Genomic DNA, 12857 nt, shown 5'->3' with positions numbered 1-12857 from the left:
AGGTTGCCTTAATGAGGAGAGTAATGGAAGGTTAATTAGTGCATTTACTTCATTAGGCTCTTACTAACAAGGCTTCTCCTGAGGAAGTGCAGTGCCAGGGAGGGGGAAGACAAAAATCCATGTGAAAGGATGTGTTGGGGACGATGATCAGGTTAGGCACAACCCATGGGAGATAGCAGAAAGGGGCTATCCAGGAATGTGAACCAGCATGCACATACACACATACATATATATAATAATATGCACACACATATATAAAAATACATAGGCTAAGGCATTTGCAAAAATGACAGAGGGGCCTTCATGTCTTCCCTCTATAATCTGAAAATTATGATCTGAAACTCAAGAAAAAAAGGGAAGGTGGTGTTTTTTAAAGCACAGACTGTCTTACAGATTCAGGTTATCAAGTCCTGAGGGAACATGATGGTTTTTGTACCCACCTTGCTGCATACCACAAACTACAGAAAATCATTCCCATGCTGAAATTGATGTTGATGGTTGAATTGGGCACCATAGTTTATAGTTTGAGGTCTGTGGACTGCTCAGACTATTCCTGAGGGTCTGCAAAAGATAACTGTGGAAAGCACACCAGCAGGCTTGCCTGAAAATGTTGTATATAGGGCAAACATTTCAAAGCTCTGAAAAGTTCCAGCATCACCTTCAGACTTCTTGAGGGTGGCTGTCATGGGGAAAAACTCAGCATGATCCCAGACCAGAGGTATTTCTGGGTAGGGAGGGCAGCAAGGTAAAGCAAAGAGCATAACCTTGCAAGGATGTGGGTGGATAAGGTCACTGGGAGAAGGCAGTCACTAATTCAACAAGGATTTGGGACAAATTGCTACATGGCCATCCCAGGGAGGTGTTGATGTTATTTTCATAAGCATGGCTCATCTGATGTATGTCAGAGAGGTGCCTGAATGGGTGACTGAATCGTCTGACCTGCCCTGAGTAAGGAACAGCGCCAGAAAAGCACTGGGAATCACAGGAATTAATACCTCTGCTGGGAGATGCTTGTGTGGGGGTTGAAGGTGGGCAGCCAGGTAATGTACTTCCTGCAAACTCCTTCCTCCTCCTCTCCCCTTTTCATCTCAACCATTTGCCAGGGAGCCTGGGCAGAGAGGGGGCCACCAGCAGCCTCCCCAGCTGGATCCTTCTTGCCAGCCAGTTGACAGAGCCTGCAGCTACAGATCCTAGCCTGCACAGCCAAGCCAGACCACAGCAAATAAGGCAAAGAGGAGGGATCACAGAGCTAGGATTACTTTCCACACTTCTCTGGAGAACCATTTTTCTCCAGACCCTTCAAGGCAAATCAAATGCATTGTGTTAAAAACAAGTTACTCTTGGTTTGTTTAGGCTTTAATGATTTTAGTTATCAGAGGTTTTCAGGAGGACTTTGCTGTGCAGGTCTGTAGTGTATTGAGCTTAAGGAGACCTCCAGCCCCTTAATTCGTACCTTCTTACTGGGTCGTCCTAGGCCCCTTCCCCATTCATCAAGATCTAGCAAATACGTCAGCAAAGGAGAACAATGTACAGACCTACACCACTGTGCAGGTCCCTGGCTTTTGGGAAGTTGGCATCACACTGACTCATGGCAGCTGCTGTCAAAGCAGCAGTGTCCAAAGACAGGTCTGGAGGGATGCTGTGCTCTCCGCTCCATCCATTACAGTGCTCAGACCCTGCAGCCTTGCAAGGTGGCAGGACCCAGACACGCTACAGGCTCAGTGCGACAAGCGTGAACACATGCTTGCACCTTCCTTACTCTTCCCAGCCAAGCATCTTACACACACGCGAGGGGCCAGAAATGACAAGAGGGGATGCTGGAATGAACCCTCCATCTTTTCGTCCTGCTGAGGAGAGCTTGCTGGAATCTGGGCTGGGTCTTGGTGACCCCAGAAGCAAGGCCACGTTTTCATAGCTTCTTCCACCCAAAAAATTTCCCCACTAAAAGCTTTATCTAGTGCCAATGCCTCTCCCCCTCCCCAGGTCACAGAGGAGCTCCTCATGGGGGCCCCAGCACAGCTCATGCGATGTGAGGCTCTGGGACCACTGTCAAACCCTCCACACCTGGGGAAGGAAGGAGCAGAAACCTGAGCAGCTAGGTCTGATGCCTGACCAGCTTCAGTCCTCTTCACCCTGAGACTTTTCTTTCTGCTCCTGTCTCAGCTGATAAGCTACATGATGGCTTGTGAAGCAGCAATACTACTTCCTGCTGCTGGCAATGACGCAGCTTGGAAAATGGAGAGTAGCAGCAGCATGGGGACACATATCTGAGGGCTTCTGCTGCATCTGGACTCAAATAGAACTAATGGACTGGCTCCACTAGGTCTTCACTAGTCCTGGACCTCAGCCCTTGCCTAGCACTTTGTCCCAAAGCAGAGAGCATTCCTTCTGGATCTCCCCCTCTCATCATTCACTGCTCCCACAGAATTGCTATTCCTCTGTAGTGGGGATTTGCTCTGGCAATGTCAATATTCATGCCAGACCTTGTTTCCTCAAGACTTGTACTGGTGCTGTTAGATAGAGGCAGGGATATTGGACCATGCCCTATTATCTGTTCTTCCTTCATCTGCCCATTGGTTTGTCCCTCTGCAGCAGATTTATCCTCCATCTGGTCTGAGATCTGTGGATGCGACTAGCTGGCAACTCATCCTCTCCTCCAGCTACTGGGCTTATCAGCTGGGAGAGACAGGGCTGGAGATACCCTCCTTTATCCTGCTCCTCTCACCCCAGGACAAAACCAGATGCTGGGACCCATTTTGGCAGATGTTTGCTAAGCCCATCACAGACACTGATCATGGCTACAGCTGAACATGGCCATTCATCCACCCTAGCACCATCATCCCCGAGGGCTTCGTATTATAGCTTAAAGCCCTCTGTACCATGCGGAGTTGGCACCCTTCCTCAACACACCTCTTTGGAGCTCAGCTTTCCAGCCCGCAGCACCCATGAAAAGCTACCAGCTGCCCTGGCAGCACTTGTCTGGGGGTATCAGAGCCCCAGTTCATTTAGGGTGCAGTATATTGCTCTTGCTGCCTCTCGTTCCTGGAAGGCATGAAGTTACACTGGCTGACTGCTTGCTCAAGAAGTGTGAAATTCTTTCTCTGACCTTTTCTGTTGTGTTATTAAAAGGTTTCATGGCCAGTTGTTTCAGAAAAAAAATACAATATTTCAATATTTTTTGGTAGCTGGGGCAGAACTGGCCCGTATCTTCAGGATGAGCTCTGGCCACCTCCCTGCTTCACCCTAGCCTCGCTGAGGGAATGTGCCACACTGTGGCCTTTCCAGCCAGGCTTTCTCAGGCACAGCAGGGCCTGGGGCAGGGGAAAAGAGAAGTTCACATGGGGAGAGGCTACTAGCAACTGCGGATCCCTGGGCAGCCTGCGCACCGCTCTGCTCAGCTGCTGGGTTGCATTGTACACCTAACTCCAAACTGCAAGGATATGTTACAGGGCAGCCTGGAAGCTTTGAGCAAGGGCCTCTTCATGCCACTCTCTGCAAAAGCAAACAGAAGAAATCTCTGGCCTAAGGGGTTTATCAGGTGGATAAAGAGCACGAAGGCAGGAAGGCTGCCTTTGGGTGTACTGCAGGCTCCCTGCACAGAACAAGAGCTGTGCCTGTGAAGCCTGGACTCTCCAGATGTTCTCATGCAAGCAAATGACTACCGAATATATATGATAAATGCCTTTCATGGACAGAATTAAACAGATGGATGAATGGATGGATGAATGGACAGACAGGAAGTGAAGGGAATGCAAAACAAAGAACAAAGAGCAGAGAAAGTCTCAGAGGGCAGAAAAGGCTGTGCTGTGCTAGGGAAGTAACAGATCTGCCCAGGAAGCCACAGGAGTGTGTAAGAGAGCATCTCTGGGCAAAAGGAAAGAGGCAGAGAGCAGAAAGCAGGCAGTGGCACTGGATGCCTGCACTTTGGGTTGTTTTACAGTTGATTTATACGTGTAACAGGCAATGTTTCTCTGCTGTCACTGACATTAGGAGCTGAAATGCTGCAGAGGTGAATGGCCATTTGTCACTGCAAATGAAGTCTGCTTGCTCTGGTTTTTGCCTTTTCATTTTCAGCTGGCCAAGGAGTGGGGAAAGGGTGGCAGTGAGGAGCGTGCTTGCTCAGCAGGGTGGGATTGCTGCTCTTCCCAGGTCATGAAGAAAACCCCTTCCCCCCTCCAGCACCCCTGCAGCCATGCACAGCAAAGGGGTCTAGCAGGGAGGTGCTTGCTGGAAGGTGGGTAACCAGCCCAAGGTCTCCTGAGCTGCTGGGAGTAACTTCCCCAGCAGTCTCTGTTTGCCTCGGCCCCTGTGGTTTTAGCTGCTTGCCTTCCTGCCGGGAAGGAGCTGCAGGCTCTGCTCTGCCCTGCCAGCTGTGCTTGGCCATTTCCAGCAGTGGCTGGCAGGAAGCCTCCTGCCATTCTTTGGCGACCGCTTGCCTAGCCCACACACTCCCCTGTTGATCCTGATCTCATAAGCCTCCTGATTTGTCCTTAGAACCCTGAAAATCCATTACCCCTCAAAACACATGGCTCAAAACCTGCACTTATCTGTACAAAAGGGCATTTTGCAGCACTGAGATCCCTAAGTGCTATGGGTGAATACCAATAAAGAGCTCCCAGGCAAGAGAAAAAGAAGGTAAAAGAAAAGGAGGAATTTATTAGCAAGGAAAGCAGGCTTTTTGTGTGTGGCACATGGGACAGTTGGAGAGGCACCACGCAGAAGGGCAGTGGCGTGGAAGCAAGCAGAGCGCTGCATCTCGAAGTCAAGCAGCAGCAGCAGGAGGAGCTGGTACTTTATGAGGGTTGTTAAAAGTTTGGGATCAGCTGGGAGGGTAATCTGGATTTCAGTGCTAATTGCCTCCATTCTGATTTATCATAGAAGATTCAACTCTTGGCATTTTGCGTTCACTCTGAAATGCTGGCATAGCTGGAAGTTGGGGAAAGAGAAAACACAGTAACAATCTCATTGTTTAGTGTCTGACGGCCTGACTAGCTAAACATCTGCTTGAAATATTAATAACTGTCAGATGGGAACAGCTCAGGGGCTCTATAGTTTCACACCATCTGTTTGTAAAGTAAACACACTTATGCACAGGCGCATACACCCAACCCTTTTGTCAGGGCTTTTATTCTCTGGATTGGCATGTCTGTGTCAATGGGACACCAGGGGCTGTGTCCTGGGAGAGCAGGGGGCATGGGGGAGACAGGGGGGCAGCCAGAGAAAAAGCCAAACAAAGTCATGTATGACAAACCAGTAGTAATGCAGTAGTAATGCACCCAAAGCCTAGGAGGGGTTTTGATGCTCTCCCCGCTTCGTATTTCCTGTCCCAGAGGAGCTTTTGCCATTCTTCAGTTCAGGGATTTGTTCTGATTCTTGCTATGCCCCACATTGGCACTGACCTCAACTGACATTGCCCTCACGCCCTGGGAAACGTATCTTCTTGCCAGGGATTTTGAGTGCTTCCACCAACCCACACAGGAGGGACGAGCCCCATGGAAACACTCCTTGGTCATCGCCACCTCTGTCTGATGCACCACCATTCTGCTTTCAGCCATTTAATGCCATGCTCTGCTAAATACAGTCATTCTCCTCTTTTTCCATCCTTCAACCTTTTTTTGGCTCAATTGACCTCGATTTTGTTGAGGAAGATGATGCTTCTAAACAGGGAGTGAGAAAACACACACTGAAACATAAATATTGGGCATTTACTCCCACTGATAAAGTGACCAAGTTCAGTAGGTACTACAGCATCTTTTCCCATAACAAGATGAGGGAAGGGAGAGGCAGTGCATATGTGATGGGACACAAACCACGTACACAACTGACATACTCATTGGATCGCATGTAGTGAGGAGAAGGGAGAAGCAACACCATGTCTAGTAGGATCAGTATCTGCAGGACAAGCTGCTGTCTGCAAATAAGACGTTTAAGTGCAGGAATCTCCTCAAGTTTCTGGTGTGGTGGGAACCACACACATAGAGACCAGCAGAAGTCAAGATACCTGCTCCAAAAGCCCATGGGAAGGCTATACCTCACCCTACTACCAGCATCTCCCACCACTCCTTTACCAGGCTCCCCAGCCAATCCCTTGGAGATGGGCACCGTGGAGCCACATTCATGCCAAGGACTTTGCAGAGAGAGCCAGAATGCTCCTACTCACGTGGACCTGGAGGACGGTGGTGCCCACGGTGGTGTTCTCAAAAAGGCTTACATTGTACAGTGCCTTGCTGAAAATGGGGCGATTGTCGTTCTCGTTGATGAGGTTAATCTTCACACGTGCGAAGCCAACATGGTCTGGAACGCTCTCATTTGCAAAGAGCTGGGCAAAGACAGGAAGCAAAAGGAGGAGGGTTGGAGACATTATTTGCAATGCTTGGGAGAGTTATCTTTTCTTCTTCAATGAGAAAACAATGCTCAACTGAGCTTCCTCACCAGATTAGCCACCTCAGTGCTAACCACCAGAGCATAGACGCTTGAAACATAAAAGAGTCTCTTCTCTGGGAGCTGCTCAGCTCTGGGTGAGCCAGGCACCCTGCCCCAGTCTCTGCCTGGGGGGCCAGGACCTGCCACCCCACCACAGCCTGAAGAAAGGGTGGGAAGGGTTTTGCTCATCTTCCTCCACCAGTGGTATGAGAGCCTCTCTGTCAGGATGTGTATACGCATCGCTGGTGTGGTATAAACCTGCTTTGCCTTCCTTGTGAATTTATAGTTCAGGTAGAGAGGAGGGCAAAGCTGGAGCAGGAGGCTGGAGAGAGCTTTGGTGCCTCATAGATGTACCTTAAGTTTTATGCTCTGTATAGCTTTTATGCTTTGTGACATAGCAAGGGGGAGTACCCTCTGCTTAAGCTCTGGCAGCTGTTTTCTTTACTATTATTTCCATTTTTGGCCATTTTATAATGCTCCAAAGTACTGTAGTGTGGATTAGAGAGAGGAAGAGAGAAGCCTGGTTAACAGTCACTCTTAGAAACACGGACATCCCATAGAGCACAGAGGCGCAGCCTTACCGAAAATTCATAGCGAGGAATGGTCTCAAAGTCGAGCGGCACTGCCACACGGACACGGATGTCTGCCTTCCCCTGGATGGAGGTTGGTGAGATGATGAAGTGGTTGGAGTTGTTGCCCACCAGGTAAACCTCGAAAACACTGTTGGGTCCCTGGGAAGGGAGAGAGGAAGGTTGACAGTGACAAAGGAGAGAAGAACTGGCCCATCTGCAGGGTAAGGCTGCAGGCACCAGCGGCCTGCCCAGGAGAAAGCACAGGACAAAAGCACCAACCTGACTGCGAAGCCTGTGTATCAGCTATGTATCAGCTGTGCACCTACCAGTGCCCTCAGCTTGGCCACAGCCCTTTGCCTTCAAACATGTAAAAATGCAATTACCAGGGGTGCAGGGGAGTGTTTCTCTGTTTGGGTTTGGTTAACTGAGCCATAGGGTTCGACACTGACCTTAAGCACTCTTTGTTGCGTTTTATTATGCTTACTGGCTGTACAATGCATGCGATTTCTATAAACCTTCTTTTCATGTGCACCCATTTTATACAAAATCCATGTGCACATGAAAGGAATGCATCCCTGGGATGAACCTGCGGAGCACACAGCTGGAAGGAAAGTCTTTTTTACTGTTGCAAGATCCACACATAGCACAGGCTATCACACAGCAGGATTTCATTGCCTTGCGCTGGGGGGCACAGTGTGAGCGCCTTTCTCCCAGTCAAAGGGCTATGTCCAGTGAGACAGCTCAAACTGGGAATGGGAAATCTCTTGCTCTCCCACGACCTGGCCAACAAAGCAGTGGGACCACCAACATACCAAAACCAGCACTTTAGGACCCCTGTTCTGGGCACGGCACCCCTTCCCAAAGCACAGCCCAGCAGAGCACGTGAAAAGCAGGTTCAAAAGCTGCCAGATCTGAATTTCCAATTTTCCCTGAATGACCTCCCTCCTATCAGAAAAAGGGACCAATTAAATGCACGAAGAGGCACTAATAGCAAAAGCTGGCCAAGTGTGACTGCTGAGAGCCAGTGACATGAGCAGAATCCCTCTTTGCTCTCCTCCCTACGCTGCCCAGCAGCCTGCAGAGCAGGGTGCAAGCTGAGCATCTCCAGCAGAGCCACACAGCAGGAGCAAGCCCCAAAGGCACCAACTGCCCAGGAGCCCAGCAATGCTCAACTGGTGCACAACAGGGGAGTGAATATCCCTCCATGGGAACAAAACTGACCTATCTTAGGGCAGACTTCACTCCTTCCAAAAGATGTTTTGCTGACAAATGGAAGTACCAGCCCTGGCATGAGTGAGGCATGGCACTGGTACAGAGCCTGGGAGGGAGGGAGGGAGCAAGGATACAGAGAATGGCAAGAGGAAGGCATTGCTCCCCCAGCCATTATTTGGTACCCTATCCTTAAGATGCCAATTTATAACAACCATTTTGCACCAGTGACAAAAAGCCATTCCATTGAGGAATTTCTGCCCAGCTCCTTTGCTGAGCCCTTGGTGTCTCTCCCAGGGGCTGTACACAAAATCACCTTTCGTGGTGGCAAAATGTGAGTGATTTTCTTGGAAGCCAGAAAGGAGCAACTTTGTTGGAGGCATGAGATAAAAGTTGAAACATCAAAAGAAATCTAAGTATTTGCTGGAAGAGAGCTGGGTGGATTAATTCCCCTCCAGCTGGGGAAGGAGATCAGCCTCCAGATACCCACCATTCCTAATTAGCAGCCCCTCGAGTGCCTCAGTCTCCCCTTGTGAGGTCTGGAGAAGGGGAATACATCTGCCTCTTGGGAGGGCTGCTGCGAGTTGCCGTTTATATATTTATTCAGCTATTTATTTTTTTGTTTCTGCCCCCATGCTGCTTTCCTTGCTCCTGGTTCCCGGAGACTGTGAGCCCCCTGCGGATGGCTGAAAGCAAATCTGAATATTCAAGTTGTTATCAGCTGCCCAGCAGAAGGGGCTGGCTCAGCCCAGCTCACAGCTAGTGCCCCCTGCTCCAGAGGAAGCCGTGGGGAGCTACTTGCATTTTCCTCACCCCTTCCTACCTGCTCCTGCCACCCAGAGCAAACGACAGATCTGAAATGTATTTGTGAAGAAGAAAAACAACTGCTGTCTCCACAGGCTCACAAAGATCCTGGTGTGCAGTGGTGGGCTTACAGCAGAGCATCATCTCATTGTGGTGCTGAGGATTAGCACGGGATGCATGGGTGTGGTATCGACGCACAATCTTCTTTATCTGCTTGTTTCCTTCCTCCAGTCCCTTACCCATCAGCTCCTGTACTGCTCGAGATTTTCCCCATCACTGAAAACAAATCATCTCCTTTTCCTTCCTTCAGAGGCATAAATTAATGAGCAGCCTGCCAAAGCTTAGCAACCCTACAATAATAAACCCGTCTGCATGTACCCTCCATCCGAAACAAATTGAGCCATAAAGAAACAGGCTTCAGAGGGAACTTTGCTATTATACAAAGCTGGGACACAGCCTCTCTTTTCCAGCTCATCTCATCTCGTGCCAGCCCACAGGGCCAGCACTGACTGTGGACTCACTGTGGCTTGAGGCTGCTGCCCGCTGCTTCCTTCCCTGCATCACACCTCCTCCCAGCCATAGCCAGCGTTGCAACTGATGGAAATTTCATGTCAATTCAGCTAAAAGACAGTCGTAGCTGCAGTTGGGCATAATTATTACTTTGTTCTTCATGTATGTATTCCTTGGAGCGTGTAACAGGAGCTGCACCATGTCCTTGCTGCTAGGACACGATGCTACAAGATGTCATAATGCCAGCATCAACCTCATGCAGATAGCCAACTCCCAAAAAAGTGACCACTGACTGATCTACCCCAAATGCTCTGTATTTGAACAAGTTGTGATGGGCCTGTTTGCCAGCCCCACGTGCCCAATATCCCTTTTAAATTCCAGGGGACTGGAGCGAAGTGGATACCATCCTTTGGCACAGCCAGCATAGCACAGACTGTCAAGGCAAGGGCAGAAGCTCATATGTGAGGCTGTGACAAGCCAGGAGGTGGTACATGTGTTCCTTCAGAGGTCCCAGGCACTTACATGGGACCTGCTCATGCACCTCCCATGAATCATGGCCAAAGTCTGCTCTCACAACCTGCAAGGCACTCTCACAGAGCTCATGACAAATCAGGGAGACCCTTCTCACATCAGGAGGCCAGAAACAGCCACATCAGCTGTTCCAGCTTTGACTGAGGATGGATCATAAGCTTTATCCCAGCTTTTTTACCCAGCATCACCTACTGGCTTCATTCATCAATCCTGCTCCCACCCAGCCCCTTCCTCGGGGGAGTGCACATGGAAACGCTTCAGAAATTATCCAACCTTCCGCCAGTCAAAGCAAGCATTTAGCATCACTTACCAATGGTTACACAAAAAATAAAAGTAAAAAAACCAAGCCTCTAGACAAGCAAACAGTCGCTCCTGAACCATAGCACCTCCTGAAATCACCGTGGTGCACAGGTTGGTGGCCCGCAATAATTTTCAGCACAAAGTGAGCTGGATTTGGGAAAAGCAGCCTGAAATCCTCAGTTCTCTTCATAGTGGCTCTGCAGAGGGCTGCCTTTATCTCCCTTCACCCTAGCTCAGGTACAGCTTACTTTTCCAAAATGGAGACCTTGCCTTTCTGAAGCACAAAACCCAGTGTAACTCCAGCTTTCCTCCCAGCTGCTTTCTAGGCAAGGGCTAGTACCTACAAAAAGCTGAAGAGTGTTTAATACCCCTCATTCTGGCAAGTTTGCAAAGAAAGGAAAAGTGCTGAGAATTCAGGAGTGGTAGAGGACGAAGGGGGAAAAAAAAGAGTTGGGTGGGCTTTTTTAAAAAGGCAATTAATGCCTCTTTGTATGGCTTGGATACCTTAGCCTGTGGTTCTACCTAGTCAGAGATAAATAATGCTTAATCCTTCCTTTGAAAACACAAGGCATAAAGAGGGTTATTCTCTCCACCCACTTTAAAGCATTTAACTCAAGTGCTTCGAACAACCTCTCTGGAGTTGCCTGCCTTTCTCCCGCTGCCCAGCCAGCCAGCTCAGACTCCCAGCACCCATTGCCCACCCAGCAACCGAGCGCAACAGCATCAATAATCATTTGAGGGCTCACTGGGCACAGGCCCTTGTCCCCTGCATCCCTAAGGACTTCACTGGGGCTGTGGATGATACAGGATGCTTGGAGCAAAATGCTCCCCAGCTATTCTGATCCTCCTCCCCAGAGTGGCAGCCCTTTTCTCCTGCCTTTCTGTCCATCCTAAAGTGTCAGTCCTTGCCCACTCCCCCCCTCCTGGAGGAGTTTTCTCCTTCCCCGCACTCCCCAGGTTATCTGCTGAATTCCACACACGCCTGCACAGGCGGGATCAATCCAAGGCTGCCTCGCCTTCAGCTTATCTCTGCTCCAAATGATTGATTTTCCCTCTTTAAGGGTAATTTGCTGGTGAATTCCATGTATTGCAAAAACCCCTGTGAAATCTAATTCAGCCCAACTGGCAGCTGGCACTTTTGGGAGAGAATACTTGAGCGCCGTCAATTCCCCTTTACAGTTCCTTGCTGTGTAGATCATATTTATAGTGCACGTGTCTGTCATATGCATATATATGCTACGGATGATTCATATATTGCACCTGCACACACATGGGCACATACGATATCCCTGTGCAAGTCTCTGATGCAGTTTTATGCAACAAATACTGTGTATTCTCATGGCCTGGATTTTCTTTCTTTAAATTCCCCCTTTGTCTTACTCCATATGCTTATTTTGGAGAATTGTTTCAAAATTATTTTAAAATGTCAGCCCATCATACTTGTGCTTTATACAGCCTCTGCCCTTTTCTTCCTCTTCAGTCAACCGCATCAGGGAAAATCAAGTGAAAGCCACGGCAGAAGAGCTGGCTTCTCTGACGTGCCCTGGGAAACTATGCTGCTGTTTCTGTTAATATACCCCTCTGAATCTTGCAGCAATGGGAAGCTTGAATAAGGAATACCCTGAAGGATATCCTGATCCTTTTCCTGCATGGCCAAAGCCTTGCCTTCACCCAAAAATACTGCATCAAGCCACCAGGCTTTAAAATACCAGCATATCCAGAAAGGATACCCATGCACCCTACCTAAGCCAGCCTTGGAGTAGATGAGCCTGAGCTTACCAGCCCTCTGAATTAATGCAAACGTATTTCACTGCTTGGGGCTCTTGCTCTCAATCTGGAAACAAACCTTAATGCAGAAATGGATTCAAGGCTTTAACCTTCCATCTCACACACAGGATTTATTCTTCCCTGCTGATCTATCACAACGTGAATGAGAGGAGAATCCAACCCCAGTCTGAGAGTGTATATGCATACTGGTTTTCTCTGGTGTCCAGTTGAGCATAGGCTCAATCTAAATATTGGGAAACATTCACACAAAGCCTTCACACGTCTTTGGAAAGGTATTCAAGTGGTGTGCTGTCTATCTGACAGAGAGAGAAACTCGGCTGCACAGAAGTTAATGCTTTTTTTCTTGGTTTGTAAAATGCCGAGTCCAAAACCCTGTGCAAATGCTGTGTACTAATTTCTCCTGTGTTCAAGTGTTTTCGATAAGCTGTAGAGAATGCAAAAAGAAAAACCAGCACACCTGGTTGAACACCTCTTGGCTGCACCCCAAATCCATGCCTGGGGTCATCTCAGCTCAACCTGGCTGCTGCTCCACATCCCACCCTGCACCCCCAAGCCAGCTCCTCTTGAAGCAAGACCATGACCACGATTGAGGCACAGCAGCTGGGATTTTGCAAGGGACAGACTCAGAGGAATGGGTTTCTTCTTGCAGGCACCCCACTTAGGTACCTCATCTGAGACGCTAATGCCAGCCAAGCTCCAGAAAGGCACTTAAACACAAAG

At 49.0% G+C, this 12857-nt stretch overlaps 1 protein-coding gene across 2 annotated transcripts in view; it reads right to left on the bottom strand.

Moving 5' to 3' along the window:
• Nucleotides 1-12857, bottom strand: part of CDH23 (cadherin related 23) — a gene marked incomplete at both ends in the record, with an annotated part of 200662 nt that overhangs the window by 74564 nt on the left and 113241 nt on the right. For both annotated transcript variants that reach the window (XM_080621792.1, XM_080621793.1), the window contains 2 exons: nucleotides 6161-6319; nucleotides 7005-7154. In XM_080621792.1, coding sequence (XP_080477918.1) covers nucleotides 6161-6319; nucleotides 7005-7154 — 309 coding nt within the window. The remainder of the gene's footprint in view (nucleotides 1-6160; nucleotides 6320-7004; nucleotides 7155-12857) is intronic.

The sequence above is a fragment of the Psittacula echo genome, assembly GCF_963264785.1.
Source record: "Psittacula echo genome assembly, chromosome: 6".
In the NCBI taxonomy this organism is placed as follows: Eukaryota; Metazoa; Chordata; class Aves; order Psittaciformes; family Psittacidae; genus Psittacula; species Psittacula echo.
Note: the sequence above shows the minus strand (reverse complement) of the source record. Positions and strands in the feature narration are given on the sequence as shown.